The sequence below is a fragment of the Talpa occidentalis genome, unplaced genomic scaffold (assembly GCF_014898055.3).
Source record: "Talpa occidentalis isolate TD23 unplaced genomic scaffold, MPIMG_talOcc4v2.1 talOcc4.2, whole genome shotgun sequence".
Lineage (NCBI taxonomy): Eukaryota > Metazoa > Chordata > Mammalia > Eulipotyphla > Talpidae > Talpa > Talpa occidentalis.
In genome coordinates this window covers 3619994-3644177 of record NW_023602073.1, presented here as the reverse complement: position 1 = coordinate 3644177, position 24184 = coordinate 3619994, and the positions used below count along the sequence as shown (strand labels likewise).

Genomic DNA, 24184 nt, shown 5'->3' with positions numbered 1-24184 from the left:
TCTCCCTGGGCTCCCCGGACACCAGGAGACCAGACACCCGGGGCGGCCGCACCTGCTGACAATGGCATTTGGGGCGCGGCTGTCGTCGCTGCCCCGGCCCAAGGGGCGCTGAGGACAGTGGGAGCTGAACTGCTCTTCGATCACGCCCCCGGGGGGCCGCAGACTCCCGCACATGCTCCTTTCTCACGTTCTCCCTTCCCTCCGCTGTTCTCTTTCCTATTTTGCAGTCAGTTTCTCAGGTTCTTCATCACAGGCTACTGATGCCATCGAGCCCCTTTGTCGCCTTTGTTCTTTATTCATTTTTATTTTCTGAAGTCGTCGTTCATGTCTGTAGACTCGTTGACTTCTCCCCTCGGGCCTAGTCCCCGTCATTCTCCCCCAGCCAGCACCCGAGGACGTCAGCCCAATCCCCTGTGACTTCCCTCCCGGATCTGACCCCTCCCTCTCTACTGCCGTGTGCCTCTGCCCTGTGGGTGCCTCCAGGTTTTGTCTTTCCCTGACCCTTCCTTCAGTTTCCCGACATCCCATCTGTATGTGTATTTCCTTCTGAGGATCTCACCGAGCACCGTCCCTTCCAGCTCCTTCCATGTGGCCATGAGTGGCATGGGTCTATCCTTTTTCATGGCTGAGTAGTATTCCATAGTGTATATATCAACATTTTGATCTGTTCCTCTCTTTGGGGGCATTTAGGCAGTTTCCAGAACTGGGCTCTTGTTCGTGATGCCGCAGTGAACATCGGGGCACGGTTTTCCTTCAGATCCGTGTTTCTGTGTCCTGGGAGTGGGCAGCTGGGTCCTGTGGCAGGTGCATCAGATATTATTACTGGACAGAATAAGCTGAATCCCACATCGCCACGAAGAAGTCAAGTCTTTAGGCCACTTGTCCTTGGGGACCTGGAGTCACGGGCACAGCTGGGAGCACAGCTGGGAGCACAGCTGGCCACGTTTCCTTGGCCACCCCCCGGCAGTGCCTGGAGGCCGAGCACCCCCATGGCTTATTGATAATCTGTCCGAGTTCTACTTTCCGGTCCAGACGGGAGCGTGTCTATGTTCTCAGTGCTGAGCAGGACGCCTGGGCCTGTCCCGGACCCTCTGGAAGGGCAGCGCGGGGTCTGGTCCCTGAGCTCACGCGGTGTCTCTGGTCAGGAGGGCCGCGGCCGCAGGCAGCTCTCACATCGGGTCAGCCCCTGCGCTTGGCTCGCGCGCTGTCCTGTGGGACCCCGTGGGAGTGCGCGGCACCCCACCTGGTGAGGGACACCCCTTCATTTAGATGGGCCGAGGGTTTGAGCATGTTTGGTGACACCTGTGCGTCATGACTGGACGGGGAGTGAGGCCGCCACGCCAGGCTGGGGGCGAGCCCAGGGACACCCATCATGCCCAGAACAGCTCCCGCCCCCAGACGGCAGAGCCGGGGTGCAGGGTCTGGGGGTGGTGGCCAGGGCGCCCCGCCCGCGGTCAAGCGCAGGCAGCTGCTGCGTCTCCCCAGCCCCCCCGGCGCCCGCTGCGTCTCCCCAGCCCCCCCAGCACCCCCCCCCCGCGCCTCCTGTGTCTCCCCAACCCCCGCGCCCGCTGCGTCTCCCCAGCCCCCCCCCCGCGCCTCCTGCGTCTCCCCAGCCCCCCCGGCGCCCGCTGCGTCTCCCCAGCCCCCCGGCGCCTGCGGGAGGGCCCCGGTGCGGGCGGGTCGCAGCGCAGCCCCAGGCCTGGCCGGCCAGAGAAGCGGCCTCCGGGCAGCGCCGGGCGGGCCGCAGCTGGGAGGGCAGGACACGCAGGGGTCCCCCAGGGGCTGGCTCCCCAGGAGCAGGTCTGAGCACCCCCACACCCTCCCCCGGCTTCCCCGCCCGGAGAGGCGCAGAGGGAGGCGCCTGTACCCCCAGGCCGCGGGGATCCGGCTGCGCAGAGACCCCCAGCAGGGGCGGGGGCCGGGGTGGGGGTGAGGTCCGGGCACCGCCCCGCGGGCCCAAGCGCAGGGTCACCAGAGCCGGGCAGCCTGGGGCGGGGGGAGCCGGGCATGGCCCCCCGGGGCTCGGGAACTGTGGGTGCGGGTGTGGGCGGCTACGGGCGGGGCGCTGGTGTCCCCGGGGCTGCGGGGACCGGGTGCGGCCAGCGCCGGCCAGGGGGGCGCGGGAGGCGGCCCGGGGGGCCTCCCCTTGGCGGGTGCTGGGATTTTGTTTCTTTTCCTTCAGGCGAACCTGCCCCTCCCGCCCGTTCCCGGGGCCCCTGCCAGAGGGGGCCTCAGATGCTGGGGCTCGGGCCCAGCGCCCCGTCGGGGCCACCCCTGCCAAGGGGACGGGCCCACAGGACCGGGAGGCTTGGGTTCCTTGGAAACTGTCTAACCCTGTCCTTCTCCTCACCCCTGCACCCCAACCCTGTTGTTTTCCACGGCAGGGATGTTACGTGAGGGGGTGTTTGCCCTGCACGTGGCAGATGGCAGCGCCGGTGGAGGGTGCACAGGGTCTGGGGTCTCAGGGTGCCTCCGGGTCTGCCCCTGGCGCTGCCAGGCGACTTCCCTTTCCTCGTCTCCCCGGGCTTTCCCTCCTCTCGCCCTGAGGTGATCCTTTAAGGTCCCTTTTCTCTCTGCTCCTTAGGGCTGAGGACCCCCCACCTGGGTCAACCCTTCCCTTCGGGTTCGCCCTGAGGCACCCCCTGTCTCCCCGTCTGTAAACTCCTCCGGGTCTGCGCCGGGATCCTGGGAGGAGGACACGTCACCTCATCCACCCTGCAGGCTCTCCATGGAGACCTTCCCGGAGTCCAGGGCATCCGTGGGAGAAAATGCACTTGAGGAAACACGGACACCTCCTCGCTCACCTGGGGAGACCCAGGAACACTGAGTGACCCGCCAACCTGGCCTCTGCCCCTCTGCAAGGACATCTTCAACCCAGAGAAAGGACGGAGCATGGTGGTCAGCCCTGGGGGGCAGTGGGGAGCCCAGCGACAAGGGTGGGCGTGGTGTGGTCTTAAGGGGCCGCCTCCCCCTCTGATAAGGGACGGAGACATTTGGACAAGTCCTTGTGGTTTGGCCCACACTCGGGTGGGCCACCTCCCAGATGCCGGGCGCCCATGTTTGATAGCTTAAGAATTTCTCTTTGCTTTTGTTATTGTCTCTTTTGCTGTGCAGAAGCTCTCTAACCTGTGTAGTCCCAGCTGTTGATCTTTGCCTTCACTATCACTTCTCTGGGTGATGTGTCTGTAAAGATGTCTTTGATGTGCATGTCATGGAGTGTTTCGCCTACATTTCCTTCTATGTATTTTATGGTTTCAGGTTTTATGTCTAGTTCTTTAATCCATTTTGAGTTGGGTTTTGTGCATGGTGTGAGGTAGTGGTCAAGCTTCATTCTTTTGTATGTAGCGTGTGACTTTCCCTTTTTTAACCAAACCATTCTTGCCGGCTACAAAACCTGCTGTGCTCATTCATGTCGGGTCCTCTCTGATTCATTTTAGCTCAGATCTGTAGGGAAAACCCGGGTCTGTAATTTTGTGGGTGTTTGAGGAAATGGTCACATAAAAGATAAAGTGTATTAAAAGCTCAAAGAATAATATCTGCTTCATATATAAAGCTAATGAAAGCTGTGGGAACGGGGTCTCCCTGGTGGTGCATAGGTTAAGCACAGCACTGTGAAGCTGTCTGCAGCCTCTGCAGCATGAGTTCGGTCCCTAGCAGGCCAGAAGGCTTTCCACATGGCGCGGCAGACCTCTCCTGTCTTGCCCACTGCTCCCCTCAGCAGTGTATTTCAGTCCGTCTGCCTGTTCTGCTCCCCGCTCTCTCTCTCTGGTAACTCCTCTGATGCCCCGCACCTCTGACCTGTACCCCAGTTCTTGTATGCATAAATAAAAAAGTCTTTAAAAACATGATTGTTTTTGTTGTTGTTGCTTTGCTTAGTATTTGATCATTATCTACAATTTCCTTTCAGTATTTCATCTCCGTCTCTACTACGAATTTTTCAATTGTTCAGCCTCCTTGCTGTACAAATATGTGCCCTGGGTCAAATTTGACGTCACCAAAATTATAGCGTCCACGGTGGTTTCGCGGGTGTATGTGATCCTATGGGCTCAGTGGGTGCATTAGACTGTTCCTGTGTAAACTTGGCTCTCATTGTGTAAGGGCATTCTTCTCTCAGTACCAGGTCTCCCCCATTTTTTAATGATTCATTTTATTTACTTATTTATACATAAATTGGTGAGATATGGGCCAGAGGTGAGGGCTTGCAGGGGTGAGATGATTCACCAGAGACAGAGTGGGGAGCAGAACAGGCAGATCTGCTGAAATACACTGCTGAGGGGAGCAGTGGACGAGACAGGAGATGTCTGCTGTGCCATGTGATCAAACTTGTCCTTCAGTGGTTGTCATAACTTCATAGTGCTGAGACTGAACCCCTTGTGCCACCATGGGGCCCCTCAAAACTCTCTTTTCACCTCGTGTCCTATTTAGAGTTCTGCTGGTGGCCATGTAGTAACTGTATGTTTTGATTTCAGGAACCCTTGACCTTCAGAGATGTGCCCATCAAATTCTTGCATGAGGAGCAGGAGGCCTGGACCAGCTGCAGTGGAAATTGTACAGGGACGCGATGCGAGAGACCTACAGAAATGTGGTGTCCTTGGGTGAGGAGGATAACCCTCTACATTCCCTCATGTGCCCTCAGAGTTTCCTGTACCGCGTGTGGATGTACTCCAGGGATGCCCAGAATTGTTGGATACTTTTAGATCCCTACTTTAAAGAACAACAGTGTGGGCTTGTTGGAAAGTCTCATGATGTTTCATCATGGCTTAAATTTCTCCTGTCTTAGGATGATCTGCAGCCTGCTCTCCGTATGAGTGCTCATTCAAGAAAATATGTGACTTATGCGTTATTGCTACAAGCAAAATTCCGGCTTCTACCACATTGCTAGGATTCAGAGGTCTAGAAATGGTTCTTAGGATATGAAAATTTCAATGATTTCTGGTAAAGGTGCTGTCAGAAAAAGTATTTGCAGTGATCCTTTTCCAGAACCTTCTATACTGTCCCCTCTACTGAGCACAATACTGTATTGGGAATTTGAGACTCTCCAGGCCATCTCATATCACCTGTCCTAATAAACAGGTCTTGCTGTGTCTATGGCCGAGCTGGTCATCTTGTTGGAGCAAAAGATGGAGCCCTGGGATGTGAAGAGAAGTGCAGATCCCGTCCTCCTCCCAGGTAGGTGGAATGAATCCGGCAGAGGCCGCAGCTGGCAGGTGCAGTGGTCCACAGGAAAGCATCCTAAATGTCTGGGGAGCTCTGTTTCAGGCGTTGCAGACATGCTGCTCTTTTGTCCTGGAATCTTCGTCTTGGTCTCCCTGGGGGTGTCTCCTCTCTGACACTTGAGTCCTCTGCCTTTCCTTCTTACTGAATTGAACTTTGGTTTTGTCAGTTTTGTTGATCTTTCCAAATCCAGACTTCCTTTCATAGAGAAGCACCTGCTTTTTGGCCATAATGTTCTATTTATGTATTTCTTATTTTTTTATATGTCCTCCTTTCTGCCAATATGGAGCTAAAATTGTTCTTTTTCTAATTCCTGGAGGTGTGAAGTTACATTGCTCCACTGAGATCTCTTTTATTGCTACTGTAATTGTTTAATGCTTTAAGTTTACCTCTTAGTATTGTTTTCTGAATCACATGTTTTGGGGAGTTTGCTTTGTTTCAATGTTTTCTCAGTATTTCTTAGCTTTTTGGAATCAAGGAACCATGGGTTTACCTCGCTCTACATGATTCAGGGAATAGATTCTCCTATCCTCAGATGTCTGTCACCACCACACCCACCTCCAGTGCATAGTGGGCTTCTCCATAGATCTTTGAATCCCCTCCCACTTTTGTACCCACACCCACTGTTCTTCCCTCTTAGTACCCTTCATTCTGCAGTCCTATTTCTAGAGTTTATTTTGGTTTGTATTGTCATTTTCCTTGGTTTGTTTCTCCAAAGTCCAAATAGGAGTGAATTCATCCAGTAAGTCTTTCTCCTTCTGATTCTTTTCACTGAGCCTAATCCTCCCCCAACATTCCATTGTTGTTGTTGCAAATGGCCAGATGTATCATTTTTCATAGCTCAGTAGTATTCCAACCTGTCTATATACCACATCTTCCTTTTAGAATTATTTTTCACCCCTGTTTGTCATCTCCTGTTTGTGAATTTATATCATGATTTTCCTTCCAGTTGCAATTAGGCCTTGAACCTCTTCCTGATTTTATTGTTTTCATCTTCTGCATTGAGATCTGTCTTTGTTTGCAGCACACATTCAGGACCTCATCTTAGTGTATAGGTAATATTACAATGACTTCCCAATACATGTAGTTTTCTGATATTTTCTGGGGGCATTCTTTTCATTCTGTGATGCTTTAGACTCAAATCATGTTATTAGAGTGATCCACACGGCTCCATTTTCATGATCGGTCTTCATGGAGTCTAGTTCCATCCTTACATTCCACATGGTGCGCTGAAATACCTATGTTGAGTGTCATATAGGTAAGATTGAATTAGTGTTATTTTTAATTCATTCAGACACATTTGTCATTGTATTGTGGACTTTTATTTACACCAAAGTATTACTGAAAAGGAGGCGTTAACTTTATTCAAGAATGATTCCTCTATTCTCAGCCATTTTATACCTCATTTCCAACCTACTGCATCACTGTATATTTTTTGACCTTTTCTTATATGCTTTCATTCCTCTCTTCTTTCTTGTTGGTGATTTCCCTCCATTTTCACACATTTTGATGGTAATTGAGGTATATTGGTTTGTAATATTATTTACAAACATTGTAAAGCATTGTCATCCAACCTTTGCACACATAACATCAGTCTCTGTTTTCATTTCTTTTCCATATATTTTACGGTATCTTTTTTCTCCTGGGGATTCCATAGCATGTTGAAAAGTTATGACAGTCTTTTCTTAAGTGAAAACCATGTAAATTCAGCAGCATACCAAAACTCCACTCTTTAACATTTCTACCCCTACTGACATCACAAATTATATCTCATGATATATGTATTCTATAACATAAATCTATGATTTTTTTTGGTGCCATATTTCCAAATTCTGAAGCAGAAACAATATTTTTACTATAGGGTTATATCGTGCAGTTTTCTGTATTTGCTATGTATTTTCCTTTCCCTAAGGATGTTACCTATTCATAAGCATGTGTGTTGCTGTCTAGTGCTGATGTTACCTATCCTAACGTTATTCGGTCGTCTTTATTTGGTATTAATTTTATGTCTTAAATATTTAAAGTATTTTGTCTTGAGTGCTGCGAGTGGGGTTGTCTCCCAGCTCTGTCTTCTCAAGGCAACCAGGTCTCCATGCCACAGTCAGGCACAGAAAATTTGTTGCTAAATGTGGGACCGGGAGGAGATGGAATCAGCACCTTTGAGAATTTAGAATTATTGAAAGACCAGACATGTCAAGATACATGGGAAGGGCACAACAGTTGTTGCAATGAAGATTCCCAAGAAGGGACAATTATCCATAACACAATTCCTCCTATACAAAGTGATCCTGCGTGTAAACCATGTTGGGTAAAACTCCATTTTATGTCTGTTGCAGGTAGAGATAAATATGTTTCTGTTAGCAAAGATCCATGAGACATTTTTAACAAGACACAATCTCTGAGAGGAATGTGGGAACATATGGGAATATGCAAATGATTATTCAAAACATTGTCAATGTGGGATAGATTTAAACTTTCAGTGATGTCATTGTCAACATCAGAGAATTAGAAAGGAAGATGAAAAATCTACACAGGATCCTATTGAGGAGTCCTCAATACTTTTCCAGCATCATGCACTTCATGAGAAACCCTATCATTGTGAAGGATACAGCAAAGCTACCAAATGGTGCCCAAGACTTACTGAACATCAGAGAGGGAAACCTCACAAGTGTGAAGAGCATGGTAAAGCCTTGTATTGGCATCCACAGCTGACTAACCATCTAAGGATTCATGCTGGAGAAAAGCCTACACGTGTCCTGACTGTGGTAACACCTTTCTATGCTGTGTTACCTTTCCCGACATCGGAGAGTTCATACTGGGGAGAAACCTTACAGATGTGAGGAATGTGGGAAAGCCTTTCACCAACTGTCGGCCTTTAACTATCTTAGTCGGCATCACAGAATTCATACCGAGGAGAAACCTTACAATTGTGAAGGATGTGGCAAAGCTTTTAACAATAAGTCAAGTCTTACTCGACATCATAGAATTCATACTGGGGAGAAACCTTACAGATGTGAAGAATGTGGCAAAACCTTCAATTGTCTGTCAAGTGTTTCTGACCATTACAAAATTCATACTGGGGAAAAGCCTTACAAATGTAAAGTATGTGGCAAAACCTTTAATAATAATTCAAATGTAACTTGACATCATAGAATTCATACTGGAGAGAAACCATCCAGATGTGAAGAATGTAGGAAAGCCTTCTACCATCCATCACATTGAAGTCAACATCACAGAATTCATACTGGGGAGAAACTTTACAAATGTGAAGAATGTGGCAAAGCCTTTCACCAGAAGTCAAGCGTTACTCTACATTAGAGAATTCACATCAGAGAGAAATGTTAAAATTGTGAAGTCAATTTTTTTACTTTAGTCTCTTTTTTTCCCAAGATTTATTTTATTATGCATTCAAGAACTGGGGTATCTGCCAGAGGTGGGGGGTTGAGAGAATTCACCAGAGACAGAGTGGGGAACAGAACAGGTGAATTGACTGAAATACACTGCTGAGGGGAACAGCAGACGAGACAGGAGGGGTCTGCTGTGCCATGTAGGTAGCTCCCTGCCCGGGGATCGAACTCGTGATGCACTGGCTGTGGATAGCTTCATAGGCTGTGTCTTAACCCCTTGTGCCACCAGGGAGGCCCCAACTTTGGTGTCATTAACCAAAAGTCCAGAAGTTTAACCAGAAGCGGCAAAGTGATTAACCAGAAGTCAAATCATCCTAAACATCAGAGAGTGCAAACCGAGAGAAACCGCAAGTGGAAAGTGATGAGTGGTTTGTCCAAATAAGAATTTTGAAACCACCAGATATTCATAGTGGAAACTAGAAAGAAGTGAAAATATGATTAAGTAATTTATAATGAAATTTAAATTCATATTAAGACATTGCAATACAGTAGGAAGTGAATAACACCTTATATTCCTTAAGTCAGAAAATTGTTATGGAGCATAAGCCAACATGAAAACACTAAAGATTAGCATAATTGAAAAGTCTGAGGGCCTTTCTGGTGGTGCAGAGGGTTAAGTCACAGCACTATGAAGCTGTCAGCAGCTACTGCAGCACGATTTGGTCCCTGGCCAGGGAGCTGACCACATGGAACAGCAGACCTCTCCTGACTTACCTGCTGCTCACCTGAGCAGTGTGTTTCAGTCAATCTGCTGTTCTTCTCTGCACTCTGTCTTTGGGGAATCCTCTCACCCCCTACACTTCTGGTCTACACGTCTGCTCTTATATGCATAAATAAATAAAACCAATCTTTCAAAAAATAAGAAAAAGTTCAAGACGATGGTTTGGGGACCCATATAGTTATTTTCTGGGTTTTTTTTTAATCAACCATACTTGAGATATTGTGAATGTCTTATTTAGACTCTATGTGGACTTCTTATGTATTGTGGACTTCTTATGTATATTTTTTAAATTTATTCATACAAGAGCTGGGGTGCAGGCCAAAGGGTGTGTGTGTGTGTGTGTGTGTGTGTGAGAGAGAGAGAGAGAGAGAGAGGATTCACCAGAGACAGAATGGGGAACGTAACAGGTGGGTCTACTGAAATACACTGCTGAGGGGAGCATAAGGCGCCACAGGAGAGGTCTGCCATGCCATGTGGGTAGCTCCCTGCTGTTGAGGGGGCAGATGGCTTTTGTGTCAGTGCGATGATTAACCCCTTGAGCCCCAGGGCGGCCCTGTTGAGCTCTCTTCCCTCAGAGCCCTGAACCCGTTATGGGCCCCGCAGTTTTCTAGGCTTCGCCCACCTGCCCGTTCTCCTCAACCTCCACTCCTCCCACTTCCAGGCCGCAACCCCGCCCCAACGACAGCCCGACGGGCCGCGCAAGGGGTTGTGGGAAATGTTTCCAGCCTCCGTGGTTCCCGAGGAGGTTTCTGGGCGGGGCTTCCGCGATCTGCGCAGGCGCGGCCGCGCCCCCGCCCGTCCGGAAGTTCCGGCTCCTCAGCGAGCGCTCAGGCGCCTCGAGGTGAGCGCGGGCTGTGTCCCGGGATGCCGGGCTCGGGTGAGCGGAGACGCCGGGCTGTTGGGGAGCGGGGGGCAAGGGCGCGCGATGGGGCGGGGGCGGAGGCCGTTGGGGAGAACGTCCCGGCCTTTCCGGGTTGTCCCCGGACGCTGCCCCGGACGCTGCCGGGGAGGGGGACGGGGTCCCCCAGGCGGGGGCCTGGGGAAGCGCGGGTCCGCCTGTGCGCATGCGCGCTGACTCCTGTGGGCCCCAAAAATCGGGCGGTGAGGGAGGGGAGAGCTAGGCGGCGTTTCTTGGGGGGGGGTATTGCGCCCTGGGCTGGATTCACGGACCCAGGGTGGGGCGCATGACATCGCGCCGGCCGGGTTGCCGGCTCGGGGGGGGGGGGTGTTGGGGTGGTGGGGGAGCAGCCCCTGTGGGGGCGGGAGGTCGGCGGGAAACTGGGTTTGCTGGGCGGGGACGGGGTGGGGGGAGGAGTTCCTGGGCCATTAGAGGCTTGTGGACTGAATTTCCGGGCGCGCTGTGTGTTCCCCCCAGGCGGCGTCCTGCTGGCCGCTGCATTCCCGCCTCCCGCCCGCACGTGGGCACCCAGGGGACGCAGCGCTGTCGAGAGTCCCGGAGCGGAGGGCGGGAAGGTCGTTTCGCTGGAAGTGGAGTCCACACTCTGCAGCGACTCCTCAGCTCTGAGACGGTTGCTCCTGCGTGACCGTGGCGCAGGCAGTGGGCAGTGTCACCTTTTACTAAGTTGTGGTGAACCGTCCGCCCAGGCTCTGCCGCGCGTGGACTCGGGGCCGTTCCTGCCCTGCTAGGAGTGTCACCCGCTGCCACACGCGGTGACTCTCTGGTGTCTCCAGGCAGCGTGTGGCGGGCTCTGGCCAGGAGACTCCCGGACCCGGGCAGCCGCCTCCGTCCTCTGTGCTGGACCCCAGCGCCCCCCAGCGCCGCTCCCGAGCCCTGGCGCGTCTGTGAGAGCAGCGACCATGGACGAATCTCTGGTGAGTGGCGTGTTGGCTTCAGCTCGCGGTGCCTTGACTTTATGCGAGTTCATCACGGACATGTACATTAGAAACAGAGTTTTCTGCAGGGACACATTCCTCACCAGGGAAAGGTGTGGCGTAGGTCCAGGCCCTTCCCATGTCCAGCGTGCGTGGAGATGGGGCTCTGCCCTGGTGCTCCCGCAGCGCAGAGTCTGTACCTGGGTCTCCGTTGATGACGCTGAAGGTGTGGCCTGTGGCTCTTCACCCCGCTGGACAGAAACACTTCCCAGCTCTGCGCTGCTCAGGTGCGAGGGGAGGGAGTAGGAGGTGGATGGGCCTGAGGACCCGAGTGCAGATGGGGGTGAAGGAGCCACGAGTCATTTGAAAAGGACAACTGAATTTTTAAGGCTTCTGTGCAGTTGCTGAAATCCTGTAGTGTGTCCCAGGCCGCTCTCGGAGACTTTCATGCAGGCGTCAGTCTTGGCACCATGACATTGAGTCCAATGGGGCGTTCTTCCATCCCTGCCCCTGCTCTTCTCTCAAGGGGTCTGCAAACCCCAGGTGCCGGGTAGACTCTTCAGAGTCCTTTTTTCTGGCGGTTGTTTGCACTGCTCCTGCGCATTTCTCCTTGGTGTGGTCTGCGTGCATTTCTAGTGACGCTTCCCAGCACCCTAAGTTGTTCCCCAGTCCAGTGACACTCTCCAGCCTTTGCCTTCCCCAAAGTTCCTGCCATGTTTGAGAACATCGTGTGTGACCTTGGGGAAATTCCGTTTTTTTAAATTGTTTTAAAGCTTCTTATACTTTTTTCTCTTTCTTTCTTTCTTTCTTTCTTTTTTTTAATAGAGGCATGTTATTTATTTATTTATTTGTTTTGTTTATACATGCACTGGGTACAGTCAGAAGCGCGGGAGGGTGAGAGAATTCACCAGAGCCAGAGCGGGGAGCAGAGCAGGCAGAAGGACCGAAGTACACTGCTGAGGGGAGCAGCGGGCGGCAGGAGAGGTCTGCGCGCCATGTGGGACCCTCCTCTGGTGGCCAGGGAGCAGCCGGGGATTGAACCTGCGGTGCAGAGGCCGCGGGCAGCTTTGCAACCCAGCGCTCAACCGCTGCACCACCAGGGAGGCCCATTTTTCTCTTTCTTTACTTATTTTCCCTCCTCGATCTGTCATTGACATGTGGATTCCTAGTGGGTCTTGCCCTACCCCTTGTTTCCCCTTTACCAAACCACCCTTGCCCATCCCTTGTCTGCCTCCCTCCCTAACTTCTCCACCCTTTCCCCTGTTCCCTCTGGTGGTCATCTTTACCTTCACATGACCCTGTTCAAGTTTGCTTCAAGTATTTTGGCTGTAAGTATTTTGGGTATTTATTTTCCACAGATGAGTGAAGCCATCTGATATGTGTCTTTACTTTTTGGCTTATTTCACTGAAGAATAGCACCTCCTGGGGCCTCCCGAGTGGCGCAAGGGGTTGAGATGCAACTGACGGGGCTGTCTGCAGTCTCTGCAGCACAGGTTCCATCCACCGGGCAGCCAGGCAGCAACCCACATGGTGCAGCAGACCTGACTGGTCTGCTGCGTCCCTTGGCAGTGTATTCCGGTCAATCTGCCTGTTCTGTTCCCTGCTCTGTCTGCTGAATCTTCTCACCTCCCTCCCCTGTACCTCTGGCCTGTACCCCAGCTCCTGTATGCATGAATAAATAAATCTTTTTTTAAAAAAAAAAACAGACTATCACCTCCTTGTCCACCCATTTTAGCCTCAGTGTGACCCTTTGCTCCTTCCTCACAGCCCTGCAGTGCTCCCCTGCGTGTGCTCCACCCTTCCTGCCCCGCCTCTGCCGAAGGGATGTAGGTTGGGCCATGACTGGGCAGTTGGGAACAGAGCTGCTCTGCTTTGTGTTTGAGTTTTCCCGTGAGGATAGTGTGTAGAAGTTTTGCAGATGACATGGAATTTCCGTTTTTATTTCCTGAAGAAACCTCTGCACCCTCATCCACAGGGTCTGTTCCGACTGTCATGGCCACCAGCCACGGGTGAGAGCTCCCTTTTCTCTGCGCCCTCTCCAGCGTTCTTCATTCCATATGTGGTTGGTTTTTTTTTTCAGCTCTTTCACTTTTTTAAATACTATTTAAGATGCTTTTACATCATTTTCATTTTTGCACCATGTAATCATTTTCATCTTCGTTATAGTCCCCATACAATTCCCACCCCCCACCCCCCGTTTTGTGTAAATCCATTTTTTTTATCTGGGCCTTCTCAAGGGGTGAGGTGGCATCTAAGTGTGCTTTCAATATACATTTCTCTTACTGTAAGTTAAAGTGAACATTCCTATTGTCTGTAGGATGTCAGAATTCCCTCTCTAGAGGAGAGTTTATGTAGTTCCTTTGTCCATTTTTTTAATAAGATTTATTCATTTATGCATACAAGAACTGGGGTGCAGGCAAGAGGTGCAGGGGGTGAGAGGATTGACCAGAGACAGAGTGGGGAACAGAAAAGGCAGATCTGGTGAAATACACTACTAAGGGGAGCAGCAAGGAGACGGGAGAGGTCAGGTGTGCCGTGTGGGTAAGTTCCCTGACTGGGGATGGAACTCATGCTGCAGGGGCTGAGGATAGCTTCATAGTGCTTTGTCTTGACCCCTTGATTCACCTGGGAGACTCCATGTTGCTGTATTAAGTTGGTTGGAATTTGGTGAGGATTTTCGCTTCTCTGTTCTTGGGTGCTGTTGGTCTATTTTCCCTTTTATGCTGTCTTTTTTTGGGGGGCGATCAGGGCAATGTTGACCTCGTCGTATGTGTTGGTGAGTTTTCCTCCGTCTTCAGTTGTTTGGAAGATGCAAATTTCTTTGTGTTTGCTTCTGTCATGGTCTCTGATGATTTCTTTTCCGTGTCCCTGAGTGCTTGAGTATCTTGTGCTCCTGAATGTAGCTAATCCCTGTGTTCCGATCTGGTCTCCCGTCTTCAGTCTGCACTTTTGAGTGAGTCAGTCAATTGTGTTTTGCCATTTCTGCCAGTTACACTTGAGCATGGGCCTCTGCCCAGTCCTACTACCACAGGCTCGGCTCCCACCTGACTGTGTCTGTAGCCGGCCCGATGGCACCTGCCGCTCATGCAACATGCAAACCTCGTCCTGTGTTGTGCCCTCCCGTGTGGAGTTAGATCCTTCTCAGCCCAGGTCTCCCGCCAGCAGAAAGGGATTTCTCTATTCCAGAGTTTCGTCTCACCCAATGCAATTTAGTCTTCAATATTACCTGATATCTTAATGGTTGCTAACAACAGCACCAACGTGTGTGTGCGTGTGTGTGTGTGTGTGTGTGTGTTCACTTTCTTTCACATTACAGTTCTCATTCTTGGCCAAACCTGATGGATGTGTTTTCTCAGTGATGAGGTTGCTCCCTTTTCTGCCTCCGACTGGCCAGTGTGGTGACACCTCAGAGTTCAGGGGGAGAAAGTACTCCGGTCAGTGGGAAACGTTTGAACAAGGGTCATGACACAGACACTCGCTGAGTAAAACCAGGTAGCGCAGATGTTCATCATTTGGCCTTTGGTTGTTGGGAGTTTATGTCAGTGATCCTAAATGTAGTTTTTAATAAGGAGCTTCACATTTCTGTCATCGAGTCTGGAGTACAGTGGGTGTGTGTACGTTAGTCATACGTATGATTCTTGCTGAAGTTACGGTTAATGGTAGATTTTTTAAATTTTGATAGAATGTTTATAGAATATTGATAGAATGAACATATTTTACAATCTAATTTTAGCAGCTCTCCTGTCACTTGTGACCATGCAAGTGTTTCATTTTAAACCTTTGCACTGTGGGGAGCAGCAGTGGCTGCTTTTCTGTCCAGTGTGACTGTTGCTTCTTTTTCTCCTTTTCCTAGTAAACCTGGCCCTCTATTCATTCATCTATTCATTCATTCATTCATTTTTAAAAGGATGTACTTATTTATGCATACAAGAACTGGGGTACAGGCCAGAGGTATGTGTGTGGCGGAGGGAGTATTCACTAGAAACAGAATGGGGAGCAGAACAGGCAGACTGACTGAAATACACTGCTGAGGGAAGCAGTGGGCACGTCAGGAGAGGTCTGCCACGCCATGTGGGTAGCTCCCTGGCCGGGGATGGAATTTGTGCTGCAGTGGCAGCAGACAGCTCCATAGGTTGTGTCTTAACCCTTGCACCACCAGGGAGGCCCCGACCCTTTATTTAAATGTAAAATAAAAAGTCTTCTTTTGCTGTTATTGCATGTGGTGTTGTTTGGCATTTGGTATCTGACAGTGTTATTTAGCCGTCACCACCTTCCAGATTTTTTTCATTTCCCAGTAATAAAATACTGTACTCATGAAACTCTCGCTCCCAACTACCCTGTCCCTCAGCTCCTGTGTCCACCATTTACTTTCTGTTTTCAAGAGTTTGACAACTCAGACCTGTATGGAGTCTTATTACACCTTGTTTTCTTGGTGAATCTCTTATTTTATTGCCTTGTTAACTGTTTTGTCATTTCATAGGTCTCGTACAGGAGTGCCTTCATATTGTAGTGTGTGTCATTGTTTAGTTCCATTGTGAGACCCATTAATAATCTCTTATGTGTATCTGCCAGTCTTATTTACCCATTAATCCATCACCTGAGGCTTGGGTTGATTTTGGTTTGGGCTGTAATAACTGGTGGTGCAGTGACCGTAGGTGAGCAGACGTCTCTGCCCGTCCCTGCTGTCCCTGCTATTGGGGAACACCCCGGGGTGGGGGTGGGTCCTCCTGTCATTCTGAGTTCCCTTTTCCCAAGAATCACCTTGCTGTCTTCCCTCCTGGCTGCATCATTTATGTTTGCCCCAGCAGTGCGCGAGGGAGCCAGGTCCCAATTTTTGCCAGTACTTGTTCTTTTCTTTCTTTTTAAATCATTGCTATCCCAGCGGATGTAAAATCTCATCTCTTGTACTTCTTGTTCATTTTTCCTTCGTGACTGGTCGTATTGAGCACATTCATGTGTTAGGACCCGCTTGGGTGTGTGATTTGCAGAGCTGTGTGTTCCAGTCCTTTCCTCATGGCTGCGCATTTCCATTTTGAACAGGGTCGAAAGCGCGAGGGGATTGTATTGTCCCATTTCGTCATACGGTGCTTTTATTGGCATCCTGAGCCCACTCCTGCTGGGAGGTCCCGTGAGTTTCTGTGCACAGAAATGAGCCATCCACCTTCTCTCTGCTGTTGTTTCATTTCTCGTATTAGCGTTGTCATCAATGAGCCTATAAATAAGAATGCATTTTTGTTTTCCTAGAACTGGGATGTGCTGGGTTACCTTGCGAGAGTTGCTGTCAGTGCAGCAGGCTCATCGTGTCCTGGATGCTGTTGTGTCTTTGCATTTGTTCACTTCATTGTTTAACCCTCCGGATTTGTTTATCTTAGGGAGTCTCTGCCCTTGGTTCCGCTACATGCATTGCTTACTGTTGTCATTTCCCTGGCAGCGTACTCAGGTATGTGTTATACTCACAGTCTGCTCACTGAGTTGCTTTACTGTGGCTTTCATTGGTTTTCCAAGAATGAATTACAGGGCCTCCCCTGGTGGCGCAGTGGTTGAGTGCTGGTTTGCAAGGCTGCACAGAGCCTCTTCAGCGCCATTTCAATCCCCGGACACCGGCGAGGGTCCCACCAAAAAAAAAAAAAAGAATGTATTATTACTAGGTATGACCATTTTTACGCATGCTGTCTCTCTGTTGTTGCTGTTGTTGTGTAGCATCACCCGAACCCATTGTGAATAAAGGGACACTGAGCATTTTTGTTAGTCCTTCTCTCACTGGGAATGTTGATGTCGCCTGTGGCTGTGTCAAGGACTTGTTTTGTGTTGAGGAAAAACCCTCTCAATCCGTTTTTTAGTTATTACAAATAGAAATTTATTTTTATAGGGTCCTAATCAGTATGTGTGTGGAGGTACGCAAGATTTTCTACACACGAAATGAAATGATGGAATAAATTTACAGATTTCCTAAGAGGTTTGTTTTCTTATACCTAGCATCATGTTTTCCAAAAGTCTTTCATTGCTATGAGCTATTTTTTTTCTTTCTCCAACAGAAATATTAGTCTCTTCTAGTTGTTTTTCCTCTTATTTCAATACCTTTTGTTCTGGTCACTGTGTTCCCCCCTATGGTGATGACAACTATTAATACTATCCCGAGAATTCCTAAATTCTTTTTTTTTTTCTTTTAGATTTATTTTTTTTATTCATGCACATAGTGCTCAGGTGTAGGCCACATTGTGCAGGGGGTGAGAGGATTAATCAGAGTCAGAGTCAGGAGTAGAACAGGCAGACTGACTGAAATACACTGCTGTGGGGAGTAGCGGAGAGACAGGAGAGATCTGCTGCGCCTTCTGGGTAGATCCCTTGTTGGGACTTGAATTCTTGTTGCAATGGCTGCCGATAACTTCATAGTGTTGAGACTTAAACTCTTGTGCCACCAGGGAGGCCCTGACTCCCAAATTTCTGTTCTCAGCTTCGAGTTCCTGATCCATCACACACATGTCCAGTTGCATGTGGAATTCCAGTGTCTACCAGCCCGTCATGCGGACAGCATATTAGGAAAATTTCCTCGTGCCTCAGCCACCAAGTTATTGCCAAGTTCCCCTCCCCTTTGTCCTTCCATTTGAGAAGTGATGACCTGTTCTGTCTTCTCTGACTCTGTCAGCTGAACATCTTTTTTAAAATTTTATATCATTTTACATCATTTTTACATCATTTTTACATCATTTTTTTACATCATTTTTACATTTTTGCACAATGTATGCATTTTCATCTTGGTTATAGTCTCCATACATCCCACCCCCCTTATTTTGACCCTAATTGTTCCTCCACCCCTCCCCACCCTCCATAGTGTGTCTCTGGTTTATAGTTGCTTGTAATTGAACATCTCTCAACCGTGCTTTTTCCCCCGTTATTGCTTGATCATTCTGGTTTCGGGTTCAGTTTTTATTTACTGTGAGTTGGAGATCCCAGGCTTTGAGGTCACAGGAGTAAAACATTGGCACAAATTTCTACATGTTTTTCATTTGTTATGAAGCTCCTTTAGCACATGATTCCGGGTGTGTGTCTGTTACACCTGCCAACCAGGCTATCAGCTTCTCAAGGAGCAAATTTTATTCATCCTTTTATTCTTAGAATCATAGAAACTTCCAAATTGATAAGGTAAGCTATAGCTCTACTTTTAGGACCGAACGGGTGAATGTAGAGGCGAGGCTCTTTCAACTGAGATTTCTGTACATCCTATACAGGACCAAAGACCCACAAAATAAGGTGTGTTTGCACTTGCTCTGTCTGACCCAGGCTGCCGGCCCCAAGATGAGGAGAAATGTTCCCTCAGAGGGGACGGTGTCATTTGAAGACGTGGTTGTGAACTTCACCTGGGAGGAGTGGCGGTACCTGAGTGAACCTCAGCTTACCCTGTACCGGGATGTGATGCTGGAGACCATCAGTCACCTGGTGTCCCTAGGTGAGGAAGCGCCAGTGTAACACTGGAGTGCAATGCTGTCTTCTGCACCGATAAGTGTGCACTTGATTATATAATTGACTGCTGGTAGGTTGAACATGGCAGGCAGTGTACATTGTGGGTGTTTCGGTTTTTGTTTTTTTTAGGAAAGATTCAGATTGGCCTCTTTTGCACAGCTCTTCACACTGCTTTTGTTAGTTTTCAAAGACTGAAGTTGAACTTGATCGAAGACCAATACTGTTTCTCATCACAGGGCATTGTGTTAACGATCCTGAGGTTAGCATCAGGTCGGAGCAGGGAATACAGCCGTGGTCTGTGGAAGATCCGCTAAGCCAGGACATCTCAGGTTAGTTAGTGCTTGCCAGGCCGGGAGGCTGAGAGGAACTGACTGGGAGTGTGGCCAGTGATATTGGCCACACTTTTTCCAATGTCCAACCTTGGACAGTGTGTCTGCCTGTATCACACTGATTCTTCATTCAATTCCCAAATATTGCTCTCTTGTAGATTTCCTCCTGCTCTTTTAATGGTTGTCTATGTTCTTAAACCAGCATGCAGTCCCTGATACTGTGGGGATTATTCTGCAATAATCACATTTCTGTGTTCTCTTTCTTAGTGTATTCTCACAGACTGTTTTCTTTAGGTACATGTTCAGGAATTTTTTTATTCTTTCCGTATGTTCATGGGAAGTTTAGCCAGTGGTAAATTTTCTATGAGAGGGGGAGCTACAGTACTCACAGAAATGGTCTTTGCTTTCTGAAGTTACATAGTCTGTGAGTAAAGAAAATATAGTAAATACGTTTATTAAATAGAGAGCTAAAGCCACAGAGGATGTTAGACCAGGATGAGTGCAAAAAGTGGAGGATGTTGTTTTTGTGTGTGTGCTCCAAACACATCATTATAGAGATTAATTCTTTTCTTTCAGAGCTCAGGTGAGGTGAATGGCTTGCACTGACATGTCGCATATGTAGTTCCCTCTGTATTCTGGGCTAGAGGCTGTGTATTGCTATTGGAGATGTCACTTATTAGGTGACTAGCTCAAAACGGATAGAGGGGGCTTGGCTGGAGGGTTGTTTAGAACATGAGTCGTGTTTCAGAGGCAAGCCTTGTGACTGCCCACATAGTCATTGTGAGGCTGAGGAGGACCCAGAAATTGTTCAGCGTGGGACGGGATGTTCTGTGATATGGGAGGGGGAACCTGAGGTGATGGTTTCTAAAGCCATGGCACCAAGAGTTTCAGGTTGGGGGCTAATACCTCGGGGAACAGTGTCACCTGTGCAATTTCCACCTTCTCGTGGGAATCGTCGGGAGGAAAGTAAAGGAATCAGTGACAGTGTGATGTAGCTAAGAGTGACACACGACATAAAAACTGGAGCTGCTATAAACACAGGTAGCAAGGAGTGCGGTGAGAATACCAAGGGTGCCGGTATCAGAAGGATGTGGGAAAAGTCTTTAATGATGACGCCACAGGCTGGAATCAGAACTTTTTTCCTATCGCTCAGCAGGGGACATGGGACACAATGATGAGGTGGAGTTTGCTGCATGTGTTAGGATTCTGAGCCTTATGTGATACGATATTCAAATAAGAACTGACAGCGAGGTCTCTCCTGACGGAGAGGGAAGTGCTTGTCTCTGAGAACCTCTGCAGGTGACTGTGGCCAGGGCCGGAGGAGAAATAACATCTAAGGAAATGGACTTGCAGAATCCTTGTGTCTCAGCAGGGCTTTTTCTTACAGTGACTGGGAAATGACCCTGTATCACTCTCAATCCATAGGTTTTCCAGGAAAACTATGACATCTGTAGGGCTTGATTATTCAGAAAGTACCATCAAGAGTTACACAGGGTCAGTCTAAGAAAGAAAGGATATATGCTCTGTGTTGTTTTAAGTATTCCTGCTTGAAATCGACAAGTATAGTTAAATGACTATTTTTACCAAATTTTTATGATTTTATAAAAGCAGTATAAGTTTTACTGCTTCCTTATCATCCTGGCTTGGCATTAAACAATCTGTTAATTGGGGCCTCCCTGGCGGCCTAGGGGTTAAGTCTCTGAGCTCTCACTGCTGTGGCCTGAGTTTGATCCACAGTCAAGGAGCTACCCACTTTGGCACAGCAGACCTCTCCTGTCTCACCCAATGCTCTCCTCAGCAGTGTATTTCAGTCAGTCCACCTGTTCTGTTCCACACACTGTCTCCATGCTCCCCCACAACACCCCCACTCCTGCACCTCTGGCCTACACCCCAGTTCTTCTATTCCAAAATACAAACGACAAAAAATTCTATTCTCCCATAATTTGCTACGGGCAAAAAGCATGACTCAGAAAATCAATACCTGTAAATTGTGTTGTAATATAGAAGCTTTTGTGCTGCTTGGGAGTTAAGTATTCACTCAAAATGCTTGCTTTTTATAGACATGGTCATTTTTATCTCATTTTAGATGTCCATACTATGGATTACTTGACTCAGGGCAGCCCTGCAAATCAGGGCAGACATTTGTGGCAGATTCTTACCGCCAGTAGCAAAATAGCATCCAAGGAGAGAACTGACTTATGGGAAAAAAGCAATTTGGAGTCAATTTGTTGTTTAAACCAGAGTATCAAAAATGGAAACAATTCAGTGATGATGCCTGAGAACTTTGCTATACATGGGACCATGATGATCCCTGGTGAGCCTCATGAAGAGCATGCTGGAGAGAAGGAGGAGGTCTTTAGTAGAATGAGGGAACCCATCAAGTATCCTGAGCACCTTAGTCACCACGTGATTCAGAACTTTCAGCAGCCCTTTGAATTTCGTGAACAAGGAAAAGTCGTGAGTGAAGAAACAATATTTCCACCTAGAGGAGCCCTTCCGGAAGGGGCTGCCCGTAAATGCAATGAGTGCAGGGACACCTGTGATGAGGCACCTTTCGTTGTCCAAGATAGAACCCAAGGGGTACAGACTCCCTGTAGTTGTAATGAAAAGGGGAGAGCTGCGGAGATGACTCCAGTTTATTTGAATTCTCCTAGGTATGTTGAACATGAGCAGCAGGAATGTTATGAAAATGGGGCCAGTCTCAGCAACACGTTTCACACCTATCCACATGAGAGTACCCAGTTAGGACAGAATAATTTTGGATATAAGAGATATGGTGAAGCGGCCTCTAAAACCTCTGTTCTGACTGAACATCAGAAAACACAAGCAGACGATCAACCTGATGAGTTTGGGGGCACCTCTGAGATTTCCTTACAGAGGGGACACCAGAGAAATCTCACTGCAGTGAAGTTGTTTGGCTCTAACGATTACATGAAAACTTTCTCATGTAAGACTGCCCTCACTGTACATCCACAATCTCAAACGGAAGTGACGCGCTACCCGTGTCTGGTATGTAACAAAACTTTCAGGCAGAAATCTGCTTTTAGTGTCCATCAGAGAACTCATACAAGGGAGAAACCCTATGAATGTCAGGCGTGCAGGAAAGTGTTCTCCTATAAGTCAGTTCTTGTTCTACATGAGAGGACTCACACTGGAGAGAAACCCTATGAATGTGAAGGGTGTGGGAAAGCTTTTTCCACTAAGTCATCCCTCAGTGAGCATCAGAGAATTCACACTGGAGAGAAGCCTTATGAATGTCAAGAGTGTAGGAAGACTTTCCCCTGGAAATCATCCTTCAGTTACCATCAGAGAAGTCACACAGGCGAGAAACCCTATGATTGTGAAGAGTGTGGGAAAGCTTTTACCAGTAAGTCATCCCTCAGTCACCATCAGAGAAGTCACACTGGAGAGAAACCTTATGAATGTCAAGCGTGCAGGAAAGTGTTCTCCGAGAAGTCAGTTCTTGTTCTACATCAGAGGACTCACACTGGAGAGAAACCCTATGAGTGTGAAGAGTGTGGGAAAGCGTATTCCAGCAAGTCATCCCTCAGTCACCATCAGAGAAGACACACTGCAGAGAGACCTTATGAATGTCAAGAGTGTAGGAAGACTTTCCACTGGAGATCATCCCTCAGTCACCATCAGAGAAGTCACACTGGAGAGAAACCCTATGATTGTGAAGAGTGTGGGAAAGCTTTTTCCACTAAGTCATCCCTCAGTGACCATCAGAGAAGTCACACTGGAGAGAAACCTTATGAATGTGAAGAGTGTGGGAAAGGTTTTTCCAGTAAGTCACACCTCATTAGACATCAGAGAAGTCACACTGGAGAGAAACCCTATGAGTGTCAAGAGTGTGGGAAGACTTTCCGCCAGAAATCATCCCTCAGTAACCATCAGAGAAGTCACACTGGAGAGAAGCCTTATGAGTGTTAAGATTGTGGGAAAACTTCTTCCAGTAAGCACGCTCTCACTGGACATCAGAGGTGTCACCTGCCTAAATCCCTGTGATTGTGAAGAGTGGGAAAACTTTTCAGGAAGGCAGCCCTCACTAGGCATGACAGAATCCACACTGGATGGAAATGCTACGAATGTCAAGAGTGGACAGGCAGGCCTCCTCTGGTGGCGCAGGTGGTTGAGCGCAGCGCTATGAAGCTGTCCGTGGCCTTTGTGGTGCGAGTTTGATTCCCTGGCCGGCCAGGAGCAGCCCCATGGTGCGGCAGACCTCTCCTGTCTCGCCCGCTGCGTGTATTTCAGCAGAGTATTTTGGTCAGTCTGCCTGTTCTGTTCCCCCCTTTGTCTCTGGTGCATCCTCTCACCCTCCCACGCATCTGGCCTGTACCCTGGTTCTTGTATCCTTGAATAAATAAAAATCTCTTAAAAAATACTCAAACTTATAAGCTCAAACCACATCATTCAGCTGAGAGCAATGGGAACTGACATACAGTTTCACTCCTAATTGCGTAGAGTTACCTGGTTCACTCTGTTCTCCCAAGTTCATGCAGTGATGATGTCGCTGTTCCTGTTGCTGTTGCTTCTAGTATCCTCTTCAGTTCTTGGGCGATGCTATTCCTGTCCATGGTAGCTGTCTGTCTACATGGCACACTGCGTGTTGCGTGGGTAAGTGATCTCTCTGGGTTTTCTAACTTAGCCGTCACGTGCTGTCCAGTACTCTAAGCCTCTGTGGTGCTCCCCTAATGCTGGAATTGCTCACCTCCAAAATGTCCTTCTCTAGAAGGAAAAGTTGAACTGTGTGCTGTCGGCTGTAGGTTGAGGTCTGCAGCTTTTTTTACCTACCTTTCATGATGAAGATTTCTCGGGGCCTCCCTGGTGGCCTCGGGGTTAAGTCTCAGCGCTATCGCCCCTCTGGTCGGAGTTTGAACCCCGGCTACAGAGCCGCCCCACATATGGCCACAGCAGGCCTCTCCTTTGTCACCCGCTGCTCCCGTTAGCCAGGTATTTCGGTGGTTCTGCCTGTTTGTCACCACACTCAGTATCTGGTGAATCCTCTCACCCCTAAATCTGGCCTATACCCCAGTTCTACAAAATAAGGGAATTTTTTTTGAAGATTACTTATGCATACAAGAACTGGGGTGCAAGCCAGAGGTATGAGGGGGTGAGAGGATTCTCAACAGAGAGAGTGGGGAGCACAACAGGTGGATCTACTGAAATCCACTGCTGAGGGGCCAGTGGGGAGACAGGAGAGGTCTACTGTGCCATGT

General features: G+C 48.8%; 1 protein-coding gene across 3 annotated transcripts in view; it reads left to right on the top strand.

Annotated features, from left to right (window-relative positions):
* The window catches only part of LOC119251640 (zinc finger protein 260-like), a 92430-nt gene that overhangs the window by 1016 nt on the left and 67230 nt on the right, over positions 1-24184 (top strand). Inside the window, exons 2-4 of one of the 3 annotated variants that reach the window (XM_054698314.1) lie at positions 4470-4595; positions 5074-5169; positions 23504-23582. In XM_054698314.1, coding sequence (XP_054554289.1) covers positions 4489-4595; positions 5074-5169; positions 23504-23582 — 282 coding nt within the window. In that variant the 5' untranslated portion in view covers positions 4470-4488. Of the gene's footprint in view, positions 1-4469; positions 4596-5073; positions 5170-10188; positions 10220-11034; positions 11176-23503; positions 23583-24184 lie in introns of those variants that run through there. The other 2 variants (XM_054698311.1, XM_054698309.1) reach the window with 2 other exon arrangements.